Source organism: Vipera ursinii, assembly GCF_947247035.1.
Source record: "Vipera ursinii genome assembly, chromosome: 4".
In the NCBI taxonomy this organism is placed as follows: Eukaryota; Metazoa; Chordata; class Lepidosauria; order Squamata; family Viperidae; genus Vipera; species Vipera ursinii.
Window position 1 is genome coordinate 92,132,841 of NC_139514.1, and position 26,195 is coordinate 92,159,035.

At 41.0% G+C, this 26,195-nt stretch overlaps 1 protein-coding gene across 6 annotated transcripts in view; it reads right to left on the reverse strand.

Annotated features, from left to right (window-relative positions):
• ARHGEF7 (Rho guanine nucleotide exchange factor 7) overlaps positions 1-11,372 on the reverse strand; it is a gene marked incomplete at its 3' end in the record, with an annotated part of 101,700 nt that extends 90,328 nt beyond the window's left edge. For 5 of the 6 annotated variants that reach the window (XR_014492586.1, XM_083363110.1, XM_083363109.1 and 2 more), the window contains exon 1: positions 10,885-11,181. Coding sequence is in view for 4 of the 6 variants with exons in the window: in XM_083363110.1 (XP_083219236.1) it covers positions 10,885-11,049 (165 nt within the window). Of the gene's footprint in view, positions 1-10,884; positions 11,182-11,263 lie in introns of those variants that run through there. The other variant, XM_083363114.1, reaches the window with a different exon arrangement.
• Between the last annotated feature and the right edge of the window lie 14,823 nt (positions 11,373-26,195).

Sequence of the window (26,195 nt, forward strand, 5' to 3'; positions counted from 1 at the left end):
AGCCACACAGATCCTAGCCCTGCAGGAACTACCCGAGTGCCCAGTTCTTGCCAAGGACATTGCCAGCCACACAGCCACAGACAACATCATGGGCAGGGTGCACTCATGGGTTTGCACAGGGTGGCAGGACAAATCCCCGGGACCAGAGTTTCAGGCCTATTTCATTAGACGTGATGAAATCTCCACACACAAAGGGTGCCTCCTTTGGGGTAGCAGGGTCATCATTCCACCCGCACTATGCGCCAGGGTATTGGACTCCTTACACGAAGGGCACCCGGGGGTGGTCAGGATGAAGGCACTGGCTAGGAGCTACCTCTGGTGGCCCAGGTTGGACAAGGAGGTTGAGGATCGGGTCAAGGCCTGTTATACGTGCCAGAGATCCAGGCCAGAAGTGCCACATGCACCAGTACACCGGTGGGAGGCCACACACACGCCATGGTCCCGCATTCACATTGACTATGCGGGGCCATTCCAGGGTCAACTATTTTTAGTAGTGGTGGACAGCCACTCCAAGTGGTTAGAGGTAGTCCCTGTCCCCAACATGACCTCGGGGAGGACAATCCAGGTGCTCAGAGCTCTCTTTGCCACACACGGCCTCCCCGACGTAATTGTGTCTGATAATGGGCCTCAGTTTACTGCTGCTGATTTCCAGGCGTTCTTGAAGGCAAACTGGATTAGGCACGCCACCTCTGCGCCTTTCCATCCATCTACCAACGGGCAGGCCGAACGGATGGTAAGGACGACCAAAGACGCACTCCGGCGCATCATCAGCGGGGACTGGCACCACAGACTGGCCAAATTTTTACTAGCCCAACACACAACACCATGCGTGGCTACCGGCAAGAGCCCAGCAGAACTGCGATGGGGACGGCGCCTCATCACCAAGCTGGACCGCTTACACCCAGACCGGGTAGCAGCCAAAACCGGTAGGGCATCACCATCATCACCATCACCACCAGCATCACTACCATCACCATTGCCATCATCACCCACACACAGGGTCCTCAACCTGGGGGACCTGGTCTGGGCAAGGAACTATGGGGCTGGACATCCTTGGGTTCCGGGGACAGTGGTCGGGAAAACAGGACCCCTTTCGTACATTGTAGGGGTGGAGGGGGACAGACGCATAAGGCGACACATCGATCAGCTCAGAGGAAGAGTCCCTGAGCACGTCACACACGCCCCTGAGCGCGTCACACACGTCCCTGAACTCAACACACACGATCAACAGGAGGACCACACTCCAGGAGGGGTCAACCCAGCTGAGGACGTCACAGGGCAGGGACCAGAGGAGGAGGACTTCTTGATGCCGGCTCCTTGCAGCCCTGCACAAAGGCCTCAGGAACCCATGGTCCAAGCCCAGGGGCCAAGCACACCCAGACGATCCACCCGTCCACACAGGACACCAGCCTACCTGTCGGACTATGTGTGTAAGTGACCCTCACACAAGGACACCACTGTTTTTTTTATATATATACTCATAGTTATAGTAGTTGCATGTTGTTGTTGTTATGTGGGTCTTCTCTAAGGGGGGAGGGGTGTTATGTATGCAGGAATCTGCTTAGCAACAGCCATCAGGGGGCGTTGGCCTGGACAGTTTCGGCGGGAAACCTAGGGCCAACCCCATTGGCTGTTAGCTTACCTGGCCAGGTATATAAGGAGGCCAGGTAGCCCTCATTCCTCAGTTCACTTCCCCTTCCAATAAAAAGCTGAACTCACACACCGGCTGGCGTCTCTCTTGCGTCGGACCCACTACACAATAAAAGCCAATTTCGACTGATGCTAAAGTATCACGCTAGAAACCCAGAGACTGTGAGTTCTAGATTCATCTTAGGCATGAAGCCAGCTGGGCGATACAGCTAGAAATTTTAGGGAGATTGTTTAAAATTTCTATTGGGGGAATGGTGGTGTGCCAAACCTGCCAACTTTACAAAATAACATAAAAATTCTGCAATTTGCCATTCAGTTTCTATTTAAAAAAACTGTAGGAACCAGACAAGTTGGTTTCTCTACAAATGAAGGATCTCACAGGCTCCAAACATGGTTCTCTCCATTCATGGACTCCATTCAGCATATGTGAATCTAACCATTACAATTTCTAAAACAAAGAGTGTTAATACAAACTCTGCCTTTTTTAGAAAGAACTGGGATATTCCATATGCCATGCAAAGCTGAAATATGGCCAGCTAGTCTGTGGCTGAGTGACATGTATTTAGAAAGTACACTTAGCCATGATTAATTGACACCAAATCAGCCAACTATATTTTAGCCTACCATGATCTGCAGATCCAGCCTCTTTGGTTAGTCTGTGATTCAGTGTAAATCCATACATTTGAATTAATTTACTATAACATCATTTACATGATTCATGGGAATCTGCATAAGGGCAAGGGGGGAAATGATGCCACATATATTGTGACTTTATCATGCAATTGACAGAAATTATTTGCATCATTTGTCTGACAATATCATGGTGCAGGTACTGTCACTTTCACTGAATCATTATGCATTGTTGCCTTGTATGAACAGAGCCAGCCTGTCTTCCTGGAATGTGTAATCATGTAAATAAGAGCAAGCACGTTTTCTTCCAGTAAGGTTCCTATGTTTTTTTTCCTGGTGTGTGCCAAAACAAATGCAATACTGACAGGCAAATGCAAAATTAGTAAAAAATATTCTGCTTGTTACATTTTGGCACAGCATCAAGCTTCTAAAAAAATGGGAGCCTTGCCAGGAAAAAAAATCCATTCAATAGAAAGATTATTTAAAACGGGCTATAGCTTTCTGTTTTCTATATAAATATACAATCTGTAAATACCTAAAGAAAATCAGCAAGAGGAAATGGCGGAAAACACAGTATTACTTTATTCCTACCTATTCAGAAATAAATTCTTATTTAAGTTTGTTTTTCTATAAAAAAAATAGTTAGTTATTTAGTTGGTTAGTTAGTTAGTATCTTCATGCCATTTTTTATTCCTGGTGACTGCCTGAAGGCTATCTTGGCAAGAATTTTTGTAAGTGGTTTGTCTTTGCTTTCTTTCTTGACTGACTGGCCCAAAGTCACCCAAATGGCCTCATCCCTAAGATGTGAGTAGAACTCACAGTCCCTCAGGTTCTAACTTAGTGCTTTTTCCAGTACACCATTTTAATCTATTAGATTAATATATATTATGTATGATTTCACCTTAATCATCCTTTAGGCTATTATTGTTGGAATCATACAATACCCTGCCCTGTGTTTATGATTTGTGTATAAACACATTGGTTGAATGGTTAAATAAATCATGATTTAGCATAGTGTGTAAATGCATTTTATTCATTTTAGCATAAATTTGAGGTAAATGATCTGGAAAAATGATGTGTGAACAGTCTGTTAGACCAGGGCTTTTCAACCTTTTCACCCATTGTACCACTTTTAGGATATGGAAACATCTGAATACCACCAGTTGCCTAGCTCTGGCCATCTCTTGCCTAGGCTTGTGTGGTGCTGCCACCAGTTCAGCTCATTCCCATCCCCTGCTACCACTTTTCTGGGATGGTCACGTACCACCTGCCAGATGCCAATGTACCACAGGTGGTACCCATACCACTGGTTGAAAAGTCCTGTGTTAGACATTCTAGACCAGGGGTCCCTAACCCCAAGTCTGTGGACTGGTACAAGCAAAGCCCCATCTGCGGTATGCAGGCAGCACACAAAACCACGCCCCCTCAGTCTGCAGAAAAACCTCTCTCCACATAAATGGTCACTGGTGCCCAAAAGGTTGGGGACCTCCGTTCTAGACTGACTCAGAACTGAAACAGAACAAGCCAGGGAACATGAGCATATTCTGAAATGCTTAAAATAATGTTGGTAAAGCCAATCTATACAAACGGCTATTTTATACTCATTGCCCTATGTCACGGGTTGGCAACCTGCAGCTCTTTAAGCCTTCTCCTGCGGCTCCCAGCCATTTGCAGAGAGAGAGAGAGAGAGAGACAGAGAGAGCCACCTCTCTCTGTGTGTGTATGGGGGGGGCTTATTGGGCGGGGCTCCTGCCTTTGCTGCATCTCCACAGGAAGCAGCAGAAAGCAGAGCAGGAAAGCCAGCCTAATAAGAATGTGTGTCAGCTTGTCAAGAACAGCATGAAGCCAGCTTGCCAGGTGAGCAGAAGATCGGAGGAAGGGAGGGAGGAGGAGGAGGAGGAAAGAGAGAGAGAGAGAGAGAGAGAGAGAGAGAGAGAGAGAGAGAGAGAGAGAACTCATGCACAACAGCCTCTATTTCTTTTTAATTAAACTCTTCAATCAAGTTACCCCCCTTGTGCCCAAGTTTTGTGGCTCCCAGTGTTTTTTCTCTCTCTCTCTGGGAAACAGGTCCAAGTGGCTCTTTCAGTGTTTAAGCTTGCCGACCCCTGCCCTATGTATTATTTTAGCAGCCCTCAATCTTTTGGGCACCAGGGACTGGTTCTGTGGAGAGGTTTTCCCCCAAGCTTGAGGGAATGTGGTTTCGCATGCTGCCTGCATAACGTGGATGGGGCTTTGCTTGTGTGGCCCAATTTCTGGCACACCGCGAACTGGTGCCGGTCCACAGACCGGGGGGTTGGGGACCCCTATAGTACTATATACCATAGCACTGGAGAAGAGTGATTAGAAGTAACTTGCTGAAAGTAAGAACTATTTAGCAACAGTTGGATCCCACTCCCTGGGAGTGTTCAAAAGGGGACTGAGGAACCATGTCACGTGACGTTGTGAGTCTACCACCCCAGTGCTAAGCTGTAGTGAAGCTTATCCATCTTGCTATAGGACACCCTCTTTTCTTTTTTCCACTTTTCCCAGCATCCCTGACTTTTCAAAAGAGCTAGGTCTTTGCAAATTGTGTCCAATGTAGGATCATTTGTGCTTCGTCATTTGTCCCTCAAAGGAGGACCTGATTCATATATTTGCTTTCTTGACCATGAATGGTATAGAGGCAGTCCTCAACTTACAACCATGATTGAGCTCAAAATTAATATTGCAAAGTGAGAAATTTGTTATGGGTTTTGTTCCATTTTATGATTTTTCTAAGCCCATTTGTTAAGTGAATCATAGCAGTTCTTAAATTAGTGACATGGTTGTTAAGTGAATCTGGTTTCCCCATTGATTTTGCTTGTCAGAAAGCTGTAAAAGGGGATCATATAACTCTGGGACACTGCAACTGTCATAAATGTGAATTAGTTGCTAAGCATCCGAATGTAAATCACGTGACCATGGGGATGCCGCAAGTGTGAAAAATGATCATAAATCAGTTTTTTCAGTGCCATTGTAACTTCAGTCACTAAATGAACTGTCTTGCTCCTTCCAATTCATACCTTACATGATTCTGTCACGTCACATTTATTTTGTTACATTACCTAATCCACTTTGTAAGAAAAAAGCAGATGAGATTACATCATATCATTCCCCCTGGGCCCAATAAAATGTTTTTGGAAAGATGCAGATTGGTGGCAGTTTCTTATAACTCACGGGGAACCAAGCTGCTTGGTGCCCCTATAAGAGTTTTATATGTAGAGCTTTTTATTCCCTCTTAGCAGCTCATCTTTTGCTCAGTTTCAGAGACTTTTAAGAAAAAAATCTGTTAAGCACAAAGTTCTGCTAAGTACTCTGTGCATTTAAACGTTCTGTCTGGATTGTGGCCTAACCCAAAATGCATAAGTCATTCTGATAGTTTCTTGCAAGGAGAAGCTGTTTTTATTAAGTGTCCAAAAGATTAATTCCAAACAGAAACATGCACTCAGCTTACTATTTGCAAAGTAATGGAATAGCAGCAACGTACCGTATATGTTTGTTTACTGTGGCTTTATCTCAAAGCCACTTTATGTAGTTCACATATGGTTATCAATTTACATGGACAAAAAAGAAAAAAGTTAGAGATTATCATACACTACTCAGACTATCTTTCAACTATTTCTAAACTTGCATTCATTTCAAAACATTGGTTTCCAAACAAATATGCTTATTTTTTAATATGCATGTTGCATTGTATTAAAAGTAAAGGAGGGCTGTCACAAATAACTACAACTGTCCTAATTAAGTCAAGCAACAAGCAGGCCAATGCTAATCCACAGAGCAATGGCCAAAGAGTCCACAAGGCACTTGAAAGTTTCTCAATCAAAATAAATCCACCAGGTAAACTTAAATCCACAGTACAAGAGGGTTCACTAGGCAAGAAAAGTCCAGAATTTCCAAGGCACAATCCAAGTCAAGGCACAATCCAAAGCAAGGCAGGAATCACAGCAACCAGAAAACACACAGCTAGGAAATGAACACGTTGTTCCCTGCATCGCCTCCATCTGTCTGCTGTGCTAAATAGCCAGCTTCTGGTGCAGCCCATCAAGAAGGGCAAGGCTTTCTTCTCTTGAGTAATCTGGCTGATCTTCTCTGCTCCTGCCTTTTCTCTGCTCTACGTTTTCTTGGATCAGGTGCAGAAGGCAATTCCTTTTCATCATCACTGAGCAGTTGTAGCTGCACGTTTTTCCCACCTGGAATCTCAGGACTGTTCTGCTGCAGTGATCTAGAACCGAAGATTCTGATATCATCAGAATCTTTCTGATCAAGTTTTGGTACCTCTACCAACAGACCACTATAAAAAAGCAAAATAGAGTTCTTTGTTCACTTTGAGAGATTCAGCCAAACCCCTCATAGACAGCTGCTCAGAGCCATCAATCAACTTCCCTCCTGACATGCCAGAAACTGGTTCATCCTCCCCAGAGCTGACATCTAGAGAGGTATCTGGGGAAGCGTCCGGGGAGTCATCACACATATCCATGTACAAAAGGAGTGGAGCTTACTTCACAACAATGCTTTTGTCATTCTAATGAAAGCTCTGGATTTTGTGGACGCTTCTCATCTGGAACCATCTAGAACTGAAGATTCTGATATCATGAAAGCAAAATTTCCATATCAGTAACTTCCAAGGTTCCACAAGGTTACTATTTCTTTGCTAAGGTTACTATTTCTTTTCTAAGACATTTATTGCTGGCAAAGATCAAATCTCTTTATCAATCAAAGGAGAAAAGTTCACAGAAGCTGGACGGATGGGAAGGTCAGCTGGACCTCCCTCAGGTTCCTCTTCCAGGTGACAGAATATCTTCATAAAGAAACAACTGTTCCATTTTCAAATGAAAAAACAGTGTTTTTTGGATGGTACCAAGAGGAAGGCTCTGAGGACATGTCCTGCATAATTGGTAAGCAAGCCATCTTAACATTAGCAGGAAGGGTGTGTAATGAACCCTAAAATGAAATGTGTGTGTTTGGTGGTCACTAAAATCTCTACTATTTTGTATGCCTAATATTTCACCAAGCTTAGATATATCTCAAAGAGTCAGTTCAGTAACATTTGCTTTTCATTGATGAAGTATTATTGGTCATATTAATTTTAAAAATGAATGTGTGTTGATACAAATCATTCATCCAAAAATTTAGACTGATATTGAAATGGTATAAATCCTTCCAAAGTTAAGTCATGAAGATAAAGCAGCAAGTGAAAAATCAGAAAGTCTGATGGAACACCCTCCTATCGGAGAATGTTAATATCACAATGAACAATTTGGTCAATCATATATTTAAATTAGTAAGCTAAAATACCAATGAACCTTCTACCTATACATGCAGCATTTTCACTTCCCTCTTAGCTCAAACTACAACTCTTCCCCCCCCAAATCCTCTAACGTTAGCTTTCCAGTTTTGCCCACAGCCCAGTATAGTTGCCAACATTAGAATGCAGCAGAATTATTTTCTTTAAAGCTGTTAGATAATAACAGAATCCCATGCTATCTTAAATCACACATAAACCTTCTAGGATTTTCTTTTCTAAATTGCACTCTTACATTATCCAAATTAATGATGAGTAAGCACACTGCAGACAGCCATTCTTTCAGAGTGCCTTCAGTTTCCATTCCAAACTTCTTCCTTAGTGACAATGACACATAAATTTCAAATTCCATTCTACCACTTGCTTACTCCCTTATTTTCTCTCTACTCCTTAATACTGTTAATTTCAAAGAACGCCAGGACATTCAACAATTACTGAGTATCAATCATTCTTTCATTAGATTTTAGGTCTGGTCAGTCCACCAACTCATCCTAGCCTTAAAAAAAGACTTACCGGTATTTGCAAAATGTGTGGCAAGGTTACTGTAAGCATAATTTGGATTTCAAAAAGTTGAATATGAGTTCATAAGACTTAGGCAGCTTCCATCAAAACCAGGTTGACCATTGGGCTAGATCTGTTTGGTTTATATTTCACAATGGTCCACAGATTATGTTGAGGCATAGTGTACTTAAATCATGGTTTGCTGAATAGATCACTTTTGATTGACTTCACTAAATACACAAACCCATAAGGCATATTTTTTTAAAAAAAATACAACAGCTGGACCCACACAATACTATACCAAATCATACATATCCAGGCTGATGCAGCAAAGTGGGTGTGGTTTTCTTTCCACTATTGCTCTTACAGGTAAGAAGCAACGGACAGAGATTTTAAGGAAGATGTAGATATAAGGAGATATTTCCTGACCATGCAAGCTATTCAGCCATGGAAAAGCCTCCCTCCTGGAGCTGTGGGGCCCACTGGAAGCTTTCAGGCAAAGGTGGGGAAGACATTTGTCCACCATGGTCTGAGGATTCCTGCCCTAGGAAGTGGTTTGGATTAGAAGACTTCCAATCCTGTGATTCTGTGATATATTCAGAACTCCTCAGGATGATCACTGATAAACTTATTTAAATTATAAATTCCTGAAGGGGACTCAAGGTTTATGAGAAATAGTCTGTGTTCTTTATTAAAGCAAGATCTGTAAATCTCTAAAGAAAGGAACTTAAATATGCAAGGGACTTTTCTATCTCCTAGGCTCCATGAAGGTTATTGTTCAGAGTGAAAAAGTAAAAAAAAATATCAAAATTCAAATTCATAACCTCTCAGGCTGTAACTAGGAGCCACCTTCCATAGCAAATTCACCCTCTAGTGGCCATTACTATGCATCTAATCTGACTGCTTTAAAAGAGCACCAAATTTCTGGCCAGTATAATCTTTTCGTTAAACAGGGTATGTACTTTTCCCAGCCCCTCATCGCTATTGCAATTTCCTCGAAACATGGAAATGCTCAGTTACCCATTCTCATTTAGTCTCTCCTTAATTAGAATAAAAGTGCAACTTCAGTCAATATCTAGGTCAAAGTGCATTGTACAGTACATACTGAGGGGGGAAGAATCAATGTGTGGCACTATTGCCCCTTCCTTCCTCCCTAAAATCTGGTTCCTAGTGGACAGAGAAACAAAAGTCCAATCTGCTGATTTAAGTACATTTTTATACATATGGAATAAATATATCCTTCTCTCTTGCAGAATACACAGAATCTTCTCATTTCAAACTAAAGTTTGAAAATGCTTGAATAAACAAGAATTTGAGGAAAGAAAGGGTTTTTAAAAATCATTTTTACACGCCCAATAAAAATTTTTAAAAAACCTATGTCCTTGGTTTTTCACATCACACAGTACTCCATCTGAATATCAAGATACTAAACTTAGACTTTAAAATAACACAATAAATCACAGGAGCTGCCTTGCTAACTAGGTCATCATTTTGCAATGTGGGCACCTTAAGAAATTTCTCACTAAGAAGAACATATTTAAGCACTAGGAATGGGAGTGTCATGGCAAAATTGAAATTAGGCAATTTTTTCTCATTTTCCCCTAAAAATAGAAGCCTACATTGCATGTTGAAGTGCACTTAAAATCGAACATCTGTGTGTAAGGCTTGTATAAAAGAGTCATGGAATCTCTATATTCTCTCTGTGTATACACTCACTCACACACAAAAATGCTTCAAAGGCTCTATCAGGCCGCAGAACATAAAAACCCTGCACTATCACGCATTACAGTCTCAGTACAAAATTATGGTCTGTATTTACGGTATCTACAGAAAATAATCTCAAAGTAAATTTAAATGTGCCTCCATGTCTATCAAAACAAAGCAATCTTACTTTTCACTAAAATAGTTAAGATACATAATGCATTCACAAAAAAATCTTCAAATCTAAATATTTTGTGAAAAAAGAAACCTTTCTTCTAGACATTCAGCTTTTTAAGTCTTTCGTATACACACACACACACACACACACACACACAAAATTACACATAGATGATCATTCTCCAGGGTGATTGATGGCTTAAAAAGCGTTTTGTCCTTTTTGCTACGATTTGAAGATAGGAAGCCTAGAGCACTTCTACCTGAAGGCCGAAAAGCTAAAAGTGTAGCTGCCTTACTACCCTATATTTCAAACTCTGCTCCCCATTGGGCCCACCTCCCCACCCACTCCTCAGTTTCCATCCCCTCCTTCAAGCTTGACAATGGAGCCTCTGCAGCTAGACAGGAAGGATGTGTCCGCGCAAGAGCCTTCCCACGGAAAAGGCCACACGCTTCCTGCCTTTCCAAGGGTGGGGAAAGGCAGTGTTGGGGGGGGGGACCCTGGACAAAGGAAAGTGCGTGGATCTAAGCGAGACCCGGACTCGGCTCACTTTCCGACGTATCCAGAAGAGAAGAGCCTGACGGATTGAATCCAGGCGTGTCATGCGCGCTTTTTTTTTTTAATCTGCCCGAGCCTCTCGGTATCTCTGCCCAGATAATCCGAGGGAATCGCAAAGGAGCTGTTAGCCTCGCATTATGCAGCCCACCGCGCGGGGTTTTAGGCTGCAATGGTTGCTAGACCCGCACATGTTGGAAGGACAGTTTGGTGCGTTCCTTGCGTTATGCGACTCCCTGGCGGTGAAGCCCAAGTAAAACCCGATTCTCTTATGGGGCCGGGCCGGCGTAGGCGGCCGGAGGGAGAGGGAGAGATTTAATGAGAAATATAAGAATATTAAGACACTTACTTTATCTATGGTACCCGGTAGCAGGCGATCCAGTAGTCTGCAAAGAACCACCCCGTCTTTCAGAGATGCCTGCAAAAACCCCTCCGGGTCGGAGATGCTTTTTTTGGGCGACTCCAGCACCCCCAGGGTGATCAGCCATGTAACGGTTTGCTCAGCTGAATTCATGGCTGCTGCCGCTGCCAAAAAGCTTCTAACCCCACCGAAGAGCCAGCGCGCGAGAGACAGGGAAAGCAATGCACCAGAGGAGGCGGGGGTCGTATTATACGGGGCGCTGGGAACTGTTGCTCTCGAAACAGCCCTTTCTCCCCGGACTTAGCCCCCCTCCAACCACCCCACCCTCCCCCTTTTTCCCCCCTTTATTTTTTGCTCGGGGTTTCACATTGAGGCAGCAGCCGAGTCGCGAGTCGCCGCCGCCACTGCTCCCCCTCCTCTTTCCTCCCGTAGTTGCAGATGATGACGACTCGATTTACGAAATCCAGGAGGTTCGGTTTCTCCCTCCCGTGCGTTTTGGCAGATTGTCAAACGCCTTTTCATTATGTACACATGAACCTGCAGCGCCTCCCCCCGCCGGCTGCCTCTCCATGACATCATTCAGGCGGCAGGAGGCGGGGGAGTGGGAGAAAATAGACCCTCGACCGCTCCGCGCGCGGACCTCGCGTCGAGTCAGCGCCCCGCCGTCGGGCGCGCGCGCCCCCCCCCGCCTCCGCTTGGGAATCTCGACTTAAACGAAGCCCAGATTTCTTTCCTCGCAGAGAGATCCGTAGGCTGGCAATGCGGACCTCCGATCCCGGGCTTTGCGGGCGAAAGGGGCGCACGCACGCGTTCGTAGTTGCACGTGAGTGCGCGCGAAGAGGCAGGCAGGGTTGCTTTTGCTTCTGCGGCCTTACGGAGGTCTGTAAGTCTTTGAAAAAGCGTGTGTGTGTGTGTGTGAACGCTGAATGTAACGGTTCCATGACTCAAATGGCCAGCTGGGTTACATTCTAAAGAAATGTTTAACGTAAGTTTGGAAGGAAATAAATCTATGATTATCTCCTGCGTGGAAGTGGGAAGCTTTTCCTGTGATTTGAAGGGAGACCCGCGCGGAGGGGGTGTTTGAAAGCAGCCGACTTTTCCCGTTGAATATCCAGAATTGATATTTCCATCCGTCCGTTTCGGGTTGTTGTTTTTTTTTTAAAAAAAAAACAAAACTCGCAGCCTCGGCAAACTAGGACAAGGAAGACCGATCTGGGAGGGGAGGGGGACAGAAATAAGAGTTAGGCGACTTTTAATTATTTTCGGGCAGCTCCGAAGCTACAAATTTACCGCACCGCTGAACGAGGGAAGATGCAGGAAAACAATCTGCCTAGCTTGTTGTGCAGCGGAAAGAAGAGAAACTTTTTTTCCGAAAACCCTTCGCGTTTGCGACGGACTCTTCCTCGTGCTCCAAAACAGTTCAAGAGCTCTGCTAACTGTTCTACTAACTACACTGTACATTCAACCCTGAGGTGGCTTGAGCGGTTCCTGCGGCGCCCTCCAGCGGCAGGTGCGTTTATTTCTACCACGGGATTTGTAACAAATAAATCGAAGTGGCGTCGAAATGGGGCTTTTGTGAAGCAGGAAAGTTTCTTGTTTCTTTTCCTGCTGACTAAAAACGCGGATAAAACGCATAAACAAATATCTGTCTTAAAATCTAAGATAAAGTACATTTAAAATGGCCAGTCACTTTTCGCTATTAATCAAAGGATGGGAAAGGAATTTTAAAATCACCAATTGAAGGGGTTTTTTAAAAAAATAAAATGCTTTGTATCACAGCTGTCGGTGCTAAATAATATTATTAAAATAGATTCTGATTTATAAAACATAGATACTTTTTCCCCTTTCATTCAAATAAAGCAGTTTTTTAGTTTAAAGAAAACTGCAGAGTATGCATTCCTAAAATTAGACTATTTTTCTCTACATACAAAGTTTATACTAATGTAACTTAATTTGAATACATGAAACTGTTAATTACATTAAACTATATATTTTTTCACAAATAATATTTCAATAAGTTTTGTGATTTTTTTTCTATTTTTGTTTTGGACGTTTAGCATTTTGCCAGAAGAGCTTTTAATAAGACACAGATTTGACAAGAAGAAAAAGCAACATCTCTTCCCTTTTCTCTCTTTATTTTATCAGTTATCTATTTCATTTATACTCTTTCTTCCAAATATCAAGTTGTCCCTCCATTTTACTCTCATAGCAGCAGTACTCTATGGCATGAAATTTGAGAATATCAGTTTGCTCCAAAATCAGACTCCACTTTTCTTACTGCAAAATCTGACCAAAATTTCAAAACTGTTTTGTTGATATAACTGCCTATAGATTGATTCTTCATGGTTTCCCATAAATATCATTGAATATTTATATGCAACTAAAACTCTTGTTCCCATAACCTTTAACTGAGCAAAGCGGTAATCATAGGCCAACAGTTTTTGAAACAGTACCTCAGACTAACTTACAGAATGGATTCAAAATCTGGGACTCACAACTCCTGTGGAATTGAAATTTAGCAAATTTTATAAAATATTTTATGACATAAAAATTATCATAAAACAGTTTATGACATAATACAAAATGTCACACAACATGCCATATGCCAGGTGTAGGCAACCTTGGCTCTTTTATGACTTGTGGACTTCAACTCCCAGAATTCCTGAATCAGCCAAGCTGGCTCAGGAATTCTGGGAGTTGAAGTCCACGAGTTATAAAAGAGCCAAGGTTGCCTACCCCTGGCCTATGCTAATGTTTGACTGGGCTATCCAGTTCAACATGGGCTATTTGCAAGGTGGATACATCTCTGAATATATCCGAACTTTTCATATCAGAAACTGCCATTGTTGAAGGCATTGAGGAATCAGTAAGGAAATATATCTGAAATGATGTTTACAGGTAGTGCAGGGATTACAAGTAGTGCATTTGTTACTAATGTTTTTCATCTTAGTTTCTTAATGTGGTCGACTTACTTCATTTGTACTTCATGGATATAGTCACCATAGGGTTCCCATTCTCCTTGTCGTCTTTTAGCTATTCCATCTGGTTGAAACGGAGGGAAAAATTAGACTGCAGAATCTTATAACATTTCATGTGATGTCTCTTCACCCTCCTTTATTTCAATGAAAGCTGGTCATTATATCAACTTCATAAGTCATTTGAAGGGTTGATGCCTGAGCTTGCTTATTTTGTCTTCACTCTCTTCCTCATCCTCTTGTACCACTATAAAGTACCACTATCTCTGCATGCTAAGCTTTTCAAAAATTAAACCATCATTCTAGAGAACCGCAAAAACCAGGTCTTCTTGGTGAGATCCTTATAGGGGCTTTAGTAAAGAGCCCATATGAACTCAGATTTTTACATAAATGCCCCATTTTGCCTATAGGAACTATGGCATTCTGCGAGATCCCTAATAGGCCCAAAGCCAAAAAGCGAAGCTTAGTATCAGGTTGATGAATTAAGTCTCTCTTCCGTTTAAGGTTTTAACCAGCAGTTACCATCTTTCTGAAGCTGAATGATACCAGATTTTCTCTAATGTCAGATGAGAATAGCAACATAAATCTAGAAATCGGGCAAGGACATAAAGTATAAGCCCTTATAATTTCATTAGAAAGTATTTTATTATTAACACTTTATTAAACTATTTTATTACTGGATATTTGGAACTCTCCTTTTTCCATGGCTAAATATAATAATTATTCAACTTTTAAGTGTTAGAGCCAGCTTGGTTTCAGAAAAAGAATTAGGACCTGAGGTACATTTCAGATCTGCCAAAGATCAGATGTCTAAATAGGGTCAGATCAGTAGCCTGAGCTTGGAACATTCTGAATTTATGCAGATGAAAAAATACAGAGATACGTAATAGTCCCACAGATCACTGGGCTGATACTGTATCTAAAAATTCAGCTTTTTATTGTAAACTCTCAAAAGCATTCCTTTATTAAATATTTTTAAAGCTGTACATTTCAGGAACAGTTAGACACTCTAAACACTTGTTAAAATTAAAACCAGGTGAGCTCATTTGTAAATGTTTGTTTGTTTATACAGCAGTGATTGCCTATCTCATTCTCATAACTCTGAGCACCTAATACATTAAAAACTAATATAAAATAATGTGAATTCTTTTTATCATCTCTGGAAAAGAAAGCAATAACAAAAATATCTTATGGAGAAACAGCGGTGTATTTCTGCAAGATCTATAGAAGAGTTCCTTTGCTTGGGATCCTACAAAATTGACTAATTAATTATATTAATTTAAAGGTAGATATCATGTATGCATTTATAGGATTTCAAGACATTTGTTTTTAACTCAAAATCACAGAGAAGTACACACACTACACAATATTAAATTTAAACAACTGACTGAAGGAGCAAATTTTGTATTTGATGAATATTGGTAAGTTATTGCATGTATTCAACAGATTATAAAGAATTATCAGAGAATCTGATATTTACAGATGATATTTTGCTGGATCGGTTAATTGAATCAGTCAGTCAGTCAGTCAGTAATCCATTTAAAACATTTGTGTAGCAGTCCATCTTAAGCCAAATTCTGGGCAGCTTGCATTCTCAGGAATGCTAGCAAAATAAATGCTTTGATGTAGTTTTTTTATACTTTGTACTTTTAATTTGTTCCAGTTGCCAATGTTCAGATAGAAAAGGGGGGGACCTATTAACAACAGATAAAGACTTAGATCAGGGGTGTCAAACTCAATTTCATTGAGGGCCGCATCAGCATTGCAGTTTCCCTCAGGGGGCCAGGTGGGCGTGGCTAGAGTGCCTATGGCCTACTGGGTGGGCGTGGCCAGCTCTACATCATTTGCATCAAGGGTGCCTATGGGGGCCTGGGCAGGAGTGGGACAGATCTGAGGGTCTCTGGCAGAAGGAGGGTCTCTGGGTCAGGGCCAAGGCAGTGGGAGCCGTTCCCTCACTGTTTCCAGGATGGCTTCACGGGCCACATGAAACTACTTCATGGGCCGGATCCGGCCCCCGGGCCTTGTGTTTGACATGTCTGACTTAGATCAAGAGGTCTCAAGTACCTGGACAAAGTTGTGGGCAACTTAAAAAATAATTGCATTTTCTTTAAACCTGATTAGGTGCCTGCCCAAGCAAAGTTGGAAGAAGAAGCATCCTAAGATTTGCACTGGAATTTGCACAAATGGGAGCATATTTTGAGAGTGTTTTCACTGGCCAACAAAAGTGTACACAGGCAAGGCAGAAACACAGAATTCTCAATTCTGGCTTTGCTCCCTGCTTTACTTGAACAAATCTCTAGCAGCCATTGTGATAACTCAATAACTCAAAATTGGAGAACTCCTGTGATATAGAATATGTAGAATATTTTTATTGGCCTAGTGTGATTGGACACACAGAATTTGTGTCTGGTGCATAAGCTCTCATCGTACATACAAGCAACAACGTGATAAATCGTAAATCATAAGATACAATCCTAAATCATGATACAACCAAAAAAGTGATAAATCACAGGATACCAATAGCAGAAGGTAATAGGAAAGATGAGAAGGCTAATAGCAATACAGCCCTACTACATGGGTAAATATCTCTAGGCATAAAACAGTGCTGTGGGAATTAGGTGTTTAGCAAGAGTGATGGAATAGGGGTAAAAAACTTCTGTGTCTAGTTTTGACATGCAATGCCCTATAGTGAGGTCATAAAGGGGTGTTCTGTACCAGCCTACTACCGGCCCTGCAGATAAGGCAGGGACAACCCCTTTACAAGAAGGCAAGAGGCTGGAACTAAGCCTGCCAAATTTATGGACACAAAAGCAAACAGAGCAAGAACAAGACACGAACCATGAAACAGGAGCTATTCAAACGGTTGCCTTCAGCAAACCAGCCCTCCCACGCATTCCCCTTTTAAACAGTTCAGGGCATGGCTTCTCTCTGCCTCCTTCCGAGGTGCCCCATTGCCTTCCTCTGTTTACTCCTGATTGACTGCCTCCTGCATCGGGCGTCCTTGAATAGGGCCAGCTGTGGGTCATCTTCATCCACGCTGTCAGGCTCACACAGCTGGGTCTGCGTCGTAACCAGGTGGGAGGGGCCTGGCTGAGGGCTCTCATCAGCAAGCTCTCCAACACCCTCAGCAACCTCTCCAACACCCCCCTCCTCCTCCTCTGAATCGTCCGACCCAACTGCCGAACCCACAGGCTGACCCTGAATCACAACAAGGGGGGAGTTGAAACAGTTTATGTCTAGGATGTGAGGAATTTGTAAATATTTTATAATAATAATAAGTTGGAAGGGACCTTGGAGGTTATCTAGTCCAACCCCCTGCTAAGGCAGGAAACCCTATACCATTTCAGACAAATGGCTGTCCAGTCTCTTCTTAAAAACTTCCAGTGTTAGAGCATTCACCACTTCTGGAGGCAGGTTGTTCTCAGCTCTCTTTCTGGCTCATGCAGTATAAAGGTAAAGGTAAAGGTTCCCCCGCACATGCATGCTAGTCGTTTCCAACTCTAGGGGCCGGTGCTCATCTCCGTTTCAAAGCCGAAGAGCCAGCGCTTGTCCAAGGACATCTCCGTGATCATGTGGCTAGCATGACTAGACGCGAAAGGCGCACGGAACGCTGTTACCTTCCCACCGTAGTGGTCCCAATTTTTCTACTTGCATTTTGACATGCTTTCGAACTGCTAGGTTGGCAGAAGCTGGGACGAGTAACAGGCGCTCACTCTGTTATGCGGAAGCGGGCTGGTTGCAATGGTTTTTCCTTCAGTCCTAACTATCTGTTGAAGTCTATGCCTGACCTGTTTGATTGCCATGCCAAACCAGCACAAAAATCTCACATGTAGATTAACTTCCATTATTACTGATGAAGTGTTATTTCCTACTCAGTTCTTACTGCAATGAAATCATTTACTTGATTCTGCAGTGCAACACCTTGTAGGCCCTGTTAAGTAATTGGCGTTTAGTGTCTAAAACACTTAAAAAACCAAATGGGTGGATATTTCCTATTTTAAAAGCTTTCAAAAACATAAGAAAAATAGATCGATTATATTTCACCAGATCTCAGGTGATTTTGTCATTCCTCCCATCTGAAGCCAGATTAGCTAGAAAACCTTAGAACTCCTAATAGACTGATGAGCAACTCATTTATTTGTAGACTAAAAGCATCTAGAAGAGGCATTGGGGGTTTTGCTGTCACCCTTGGAAACGCCTTGTTGGTCTTGGCTTACAAAAGGAAATCAGCCTCCCTGAATAGAAATTGAGGGCTTTTCTCTCTCAAGTGACTTTGGAGAAAAGAGATGGGAAAGCCTCAGCTAGAGAATGCAGACATTTTGCTATGCCCAGGGTCAGAAGTGAAAACTGGACTAAAAGTAACACACATTTTACATTATCTTTGGCTTCTGTACATCACACACATAGTCTAAAAACATGATTTGATCCACTAGAATAGACTCACTATCCTTATTAACAATACTATATAAAAGTAATTTTGTTTTCTGTGCACTCATAAGCACAGTATGGGTAAATAGAATTATATACTATAAAAATAACTTGTTTCAATTTTGAATAAATCTATGTTTTCTTGAATATTAAGCATTCCCTAATGTGACAGACAAAATTTTTCTTAACACTAGCACAACATAATATACATCTGGAGTGAATAATGGCTTGAAAGAAAATTCTTCAAGCTTCTTAAAGATTCTGGAAAAAGAACTATTTCAAGGACCCCTTCAGACTTAAAGAGATCTGGCTCCAGACATAATTCAAGTAGAAGATGATTCCAGAAAGTAGGAGCTATAGAGGAAAAAAACAAAACATGAGGTGGCCATTAGAAAGGAAAACCAATTGACCTTGATTGGATGAAGTCAAGTGCAAAGGGACATGAACTGTAATCAAGGTGTTCAGATAAGTGGAACAATGAGGTCTGGATGGGATGGAAAATTTACAAAATTTATCACAATGCTAAGAGTCATGCATACTTCTTTATCACAGCTTTTTCAAAGGCTGGCCTATGATGTCCCCATAGCAACTAGGTGTAGTATTGAAGATAATAGATATTGCAACAAGCTTTTCCACCTCAATCTTCCAGTGGTATGCCAGCATGATTTCTGGGTTTGGCAAATTTCATTATTTTTCAAGTTTTATAGCTAGGACATAAAATATTGTATCTCATATGCTACAAAATTTTGCAACACTGTCCCCGTTACCCATATCAATATTTGTGGCAAAAAATGATTATCCTAAGTGTAATTTGAGTATAAAGCCAACCATAGACCCTTTGATTACATTGTATTGACACAATAACTATTACTACTTTAGTGGGAAAAACAAAAGTGTCCAGAGCTACTTCATGCTGTCTGCCAGCAGATCCTTAGGCCACCCTGTAACATAACCCTGATTCTTGATATAAAATCAAAAACTCATAGTGGTACTTTCCTAATCCAGCCACCCCAGCAAAATGTTTGAAAATTTGAAGTGCAGCATTGCATCTCGCGGCTCGCTGAGGAGCACATAACTCTGGGACTGGTTATCACCCCAAAGGTACTCTCCCCACCTTTAACTAACTTTTCATGTTCAGTTTTAACTATTTTTGCCTCTTTTTAAAAAAAATTTAAATGGTATATTCAGCTTTTATCTTTTTAAACATTTTATTTGTATACTGGCCAGAGTTTTTATTTCGGGGAGATGGACAGTTTCTAAATGTGATAAATATTAGAAATAAAATATGAAAATGGCATAGCCTTAATCATGCAGGCATACAATAATCCTACTGATATAAACATGGTCCTTGCTGAATAATTGATTTTCCTTTAGAGGCATCCCCATAAAGAGTATATTGTAATAATCCCCTCAAGAGGTAGTTGGCATGGATGGTGATTCCAAGGTTAGACCGCTGCAAGAAGAAAGCTCTTATGCTGCTAGAAATAGAAATATAAGTGCCCGTTGTCACTGCTGACCAGAATACCCAGGGATGGTATACTGTATATATTCAAGGAACTTCTTACTGTAGTATACATGGTCCTTTCGGAGTGACTATAACGCTATACAGTATATTGCAGATAAGATTCAAATTGAGAAAGATTTTCCCAACTCCCCTCTGTGTTCTCTGGAATCAGATTGAATCTGTTACAGGACACTTCATTTAGTCCACAGGCTTAAAACAGGATCTAACATACAGCAAGATGAAAAAGAGTAGACCAGAATATTTTTTGCATCTAAAGTGTTCTCTGGTATTGTTAATTTGCAATCATTTCATGATAACGTTCAGGCTGCCATTAACCATAACATTTTCAAAAGATCAAATGGGCCTACTCCAGTCATGTCAATGGAGGTATACACCCCAAATTCTAATCATCCTGGCCTCAGGTTTGCTTTGGTAGGGTCCTACAGCAAGAAGTTCTGATGATGCTGAATATGATACTTCCTACTTTCCTTTCAGTATTTCCAGTTATAACATAAATGAGATTGCTATTACCACCAGGTAGTGCGTTGAGATTTCCAGTGTCTATCTTGGTGTTTCTGTGAACAAAAAGGAGGATGGGGGTATTGTCCTTTTGTACCATTGTAATGTTCTTAAAAGTAATGTTATTCTGCTTATCAGCACTCCTCAGTGTACAATCTATTTTTTAAAAAAATATGAATCACATTGCTATTCATTGAAGAAAAATAAAAAATCCTAAAAAAATGAAGGTTGAAAAATAATCAAGAATAAATAATGTAGAAAACGGTGGAAAAATTAATAAACAAACTCATCAATACCTTTTAACAGGTAAATAATGAAAGAGGCTAGAAAAAAAATAAGTGAATTCTCAGTGTCTTGGATGTTTTTGCAACACTTGTCATAATAACACTTTTGTTTTCTATACTTATCTACAGATGCTGATAGTAATAGAAAAAGATTATAAAGAAATGAGAATTCTATAAATGTATAGTATCCACTCAATCTGGCATACATAGTTCATCTGAATGTTAATTTGCTAAGCAGCACTGATAATATCCATATAATGAGCCTGTGAATTGACAGGTATATGCCTATGATATACTTGTTCAAAATATAATGCTCCCTTTACATGGGCATCCTACACACGTTCATTTGAATGGGTATCCTTCATCTATCTTATATGGACTGATATAAATGGAGTCATCCAAGGGCTTGAGTGATCCATTAACCAGCTTTCTAAACTTATATCAGTATAAATTGAAACCTAGGCACATAAATATTATAAATTTTAACCACAAACCATTACATTTAAAATAAATTAATAAACAAGCAAATTTTTCTACATCCAGAGCCTCATTAATATTGCCTTCAAATGGCTAAAATGACAAAAAATAATAATAGCAAATGAAATTGCTAAAAAGAACAATACTTGGCAACTGTTTCTTGTGATTTGCTAGGAAAAAAAAAGTATTGGAATCTTAATAATCTTGGTGAATATAGAAGTCTGGTAACAGTGACTTTGCAACAGACCTAAAGTTTTTCTGGAAGGACTGTAAGGAAATCAAGATTGTCCTATAATTGCGGGGGGGGGGGGGGTGAGTGAGAAAATTCTCAGCAAATATTAACTAAAAATAAGGGCATTTCCTGTACCACATACTGTACTGTTTATTGAAGCTTGCTTAAAATATACTCGGATGAACGGACGTCAGTCCCATTTCCCTTCCAGAAGCAACTTGTCACATTCCTAAAATAAAATACGCATGTCCGTGTGAATAACATTATATTCCTACATGGAAAGTAATAGGAGGGTTGACAGTAAGAGAGCTTAGTATTTCTTGATGTTTGTGAATGATGAGTAGTTCCTTGTATGCGATAGATAATGTCATCAATTTATTTGAAGGCATTCTCCCATCAAATTTTCATTTGCAGTCTTAGTAATGTATCTAAATACTAAAATGGCAAGAAAAAACAGAAAAAACGAACATGTAAAAGATGGATTGAAAGTAATATCTCAGCTTGCTACTGAGTTCTGAAATTATATTTTATAGGAAAATATATATAATGACAAGTTATTTTTATTTTTGAATGTGTTGATCCCAAAAAACTGCTCTGTGTTTTACTTCCCTCTCCCTAGCATTCCGCTTAATAACCTCTGTGATTGCTTAATGACCACAGTTCGGATAATCAGGGTTGTGGTTGCTGAGAGAAGCAGTCAGGTGATATATCAATTAACAACCACTTTGTTCAGTGCCTGAGATTCTGGGCCCAATTGTGGTTATAAGTTGAGGACTACCTGTACTTATAGATAGCTACCTGGTGACCCTGTTTCAGGTGATTCAGTCTTTCTGCATAAAGAGGGGTAAGTGGAATGCTTTCAAGGCTACTGTGACAATTATGCCAAGCATCTATGAGATAAGCTCTCTTAGATTGACTTAAACCTGACCTTCGGCAGTGCTGGAGATGGGGTCCAGTTATCTTGTCCAGTTATCTATCTAAGCTGAGTATAGTCAGTGACCCTGCTACCAGAATGTCATAGTCTCCAGAGATATGATGTGCAGCTGGATCCATGTATTATTGAATGCTTTCTTGCAAGGTGGTGGTGGGATTCATATATGTGAACAACCGGTTCTCTGTGTGGATGCTGCTTCCGGAAGTCCATTCTGGGCCTGGGCAACAAAAAATTAGCTACCAGTTCTGCTGAAGTGGTGCAAACTGGCTGAATCCCACCACTGTTCTACCTGCTCTAAAGGAAACAGTGGTCTGCCCTCTCCTTAAGAGGCCATCTCTGTATCTAGCAGTACTGAACACTTTTCATCTAATCTCTCACCTTCTCTTTTTGGGAAAAATAATGGAGAAGGTGGGAAAACTAGAACTTCAAAGGATTCTGGGGTAGATTAACTGGATCCATTGAAGTCGAGGTTCAGGCCAGGATGCAGTACCAAGATAGGACTTGTGGATGACTTTCAAGAGTGTTAGAATGGGAGTAGTATATTCATGTTAGCTCTCCCTGATCTCTCAGAAGTTTTTGACACCCTGATAATGATATTCTTGATCAGCTGAGGGGATTGGGATAGGGACACACAATTCTCCAGTGGTTCTTTTCCTTTCTCTTATGTTGCTTTCAATGAGTGCTGAGCAAGAATGGGGGGGGAGAGAACATTTAGTCCTAGGCCTCAACTCACTCTCTGCTTCTATTTATATCAAACTGCTGGGTGAGGTCATCTATTGGCATAAGACTATCATCAGTATGCTAATAAAATCAGTTATATTTTTCTGCCACAAACCAGCCATTGAGTGTTTTTCTCAGTGCCTGGAATCTGTGCAGGTCTGGATGGGAAGGAAAAGATTCAGATCAACTCTTACAAAACTAAGTGGTTGTGGGTTTTAAGATCCTGTATGTAGTGATTTTCCATCATTAATTTTGGATGAGGTAACATTTCCCCTGAGTTAGTGTGTATCTGGTGACTCTTACGAACTATTGCTTAAGGAACAGTTGGCAGCTGTGGCCAGGAGGAACTTTCCATAATTGCATCTTATGCATCAGTTGTGCCTATTCCTAGATTGAGAGACAACACTCTTGGTCACCAATGGCTTTGTCACTTTCTAATTGCACTATTACAATGCACTCTACATGGGGCTGTATTTGAAGAATATTCATAAAGCTTCAGCTGATCCAAAATTCAGTAGCACGTGCAGTACTGATCATACCACAGTTCACTTATATAACATTGCTGCTATATGGGTTGCACTGGCTTCCAGTGGGTTTCTGAGTGCAGTTCAAGGTGCTAGTTGTTAAATTGTCTCCCAAGCTGAAATATTAACCAGAAGATGCACACAAAACAGGAAAACTGGCAGATATTCCAAAGTGAAAGTTAACATCTGTTCTTGTTCCTTGACTTTTTAAAAAAAAATAGAACAGAATTTGAAAATATTAAAGAGACATTATGCTGAATTTGGAGCCAACTGCTAACTGAACTGGCTAGACTGCTATTGGATATTTCTGGAAAATGACAAATCCTTCAAGCCCATAGTCCAAAAACAGAACTTAAAAAACAGGCTAACTATAGATTCTAGACTACTATGGACTACATTTCAAAGATTGTGGACTAGGGTAATTGTTCAACATTGTTTTTCTAACAATACCTATCAGGATGCACAGGGACTATCTCTCAGTGTCTTGTCTCATCAGGTCAGTCAATTAACTAGCAACTTAAGGGTCATAAATACAAATTGCAAAGATAAATACCGTCCAAATTCAAAGGGAATAACGTTCCTCCTAGTTGTCAAAGTTCATATGACAAATTAATGTTTGTCATCAGAGTCAAGGTTGTATTAAAGTATTAAAAGTTTCTAAGAAAGCATCAGACAAAAAAGCTAGCTGTATCATATTTTACAGTAAATTTTAAAGTAAAATAAAGTATACAAGATTGCATTGTTATCAAGAGTTGTTCCAGTGCCAGCCTATACTCAAAAGTGACCTAAAATACAGAATGTTAATGCATGTACTGATTAATTCTGTCCTAAGCAGATCTCACTGTACCATCTCTCCATTTCTCTGCTGATTCAGCATGGTGATAGAAAAACTCCTGTGTGCTAACTGTGTAAGACTCTGGTTTTAGGATCATACAGTCAGTGTCAAAAGTGATAGATTTTGATGGCACTCATCATTGTTGCTAGAGTTGGGACCAATGTGGTCTGACTCCCCAATTGCCTTGTTTTGGTCCTTATCTTTGCTTGAGGATATCACTTAACCGAAGGCTTGACTTCGAACATAAAGATATAAATCAGCTTCCCAATCTTCAGCATTTGTAGAAAACAGAAATGGATCCAAAGTTACTTGTTGATACCAGGAACCGAGCACCCCAATCAGTTCTTTATTTTTGGAAGTAGGAGTACTTCTAAAACACTAAACCCTTGGTAGGGTTTTCTCAATATGAGGGCCTTAGAAGCCAGTACCGGCAATGCACTAGATATTAAGAGTTGAAGAATATATCTGGAACTGTGACAACAGACCAGGGACTGAGGCACAATGCCTATTCTGGAAATGTACTAATCAGTGGAGCTTTCCATCCAGATTCCATACTGGCCACTGGAATTCATGGACAGAGTTAGAAAGGAAAGAGACTTTTAGGTAACCATGAATGTTACACTGTGGTGGATAAGGATTCAGGCTATGTGAAGACTTAAATGAATGCTTCAATTCAATCAAAATCTCAACCTAAGTACCCTTTTGATGTTGCTTCATAAAGTAGCATAGTACTGCATTACACAGGTTTATTAAACATAAGAATAAGTCGCAAAATCAGAAAGCTCCACTCTAAGATGGTGGAAATAACATCCAGTGACACACAACTGATGTTCCTTTTGATAGTAACCTATGCCAAATAGAAAAGCAAAAAAATGGTAGCATGTAGTATCTATCCTGTGTATACTTTGAGTAGTAGGTTCTGGATCGTTATAGCCTCCTCAGAAGAGATGCCTGCTCTTCAGACTTTGGGGGAACAATTAATTTCTATGTTAAGCCTCTGGGACAATAAATCTGTACAACCCTCAGAATGATGGATGGAACCATCTTTCCATATTGCTGCCTTCAAAGATATGAGCTTTGTGTCAGTCTCAGGAAATTGAATAGAAATTGATGAAGAGGCTTTGTGTTGTCTTTTCTTCTTTCAGGCAGTAGGCTCTAAGGCAGGGGTGTCAAACTCAATTTCATTGAGGGCCGCATCAGCATTGCGGTTGCCCTCAAGGGGCCGGGTGGGTATGGCCAGGGGTAGGCGTGGCTAGAGTGCATATGGCTTACTGGGTGGGCGTGGCCAGTTCTACATCGTTCACATCAAGGTTGCCTATGGGGGCCTGGGCAGGAGTGGGGCAGATCTGAGGGTCTCTGGCAGAAGGAGGGTCTCTGGGCCAGGGCCAAGGCAGTGGGGGCCGTTCCCTCACTGTTTCCAGGATGGCTTCGCGGGCCACATGAAACCACTTCGCGGGCCGGGCCTTGTGTTTGACATGTCTGCTCTAAGGCAAAGTGTTTAGTGGATTATTTTTATCATAGTCCTTAGATCTCCAGGAAGTTAATTGAACATGCTGACTTGAAATAGTCCAAAAAGGGTCTTTGGGAAAAAAACCCAGCATATTTGGTTGGTTATTGAATTTTGTAATTACAAGTATCACTTCAGTGGAAATTATTTTTTTCTCCAAGTTTTTAACTGCACTTACCATCTCTAAAATGGTGCTCATATTTGTTCTCTGATAAAACATAATACAGTAGAAGTGATGGTCTGTTACACTGATATGGTTTTGCCATTTACTTGAGGTAAGCCATATTGTTGGTCTCATTTCACTTTTTATGCTATATATTCCTATGTTAGCTATCTTATCTTTTAGTTCATTATTATTCT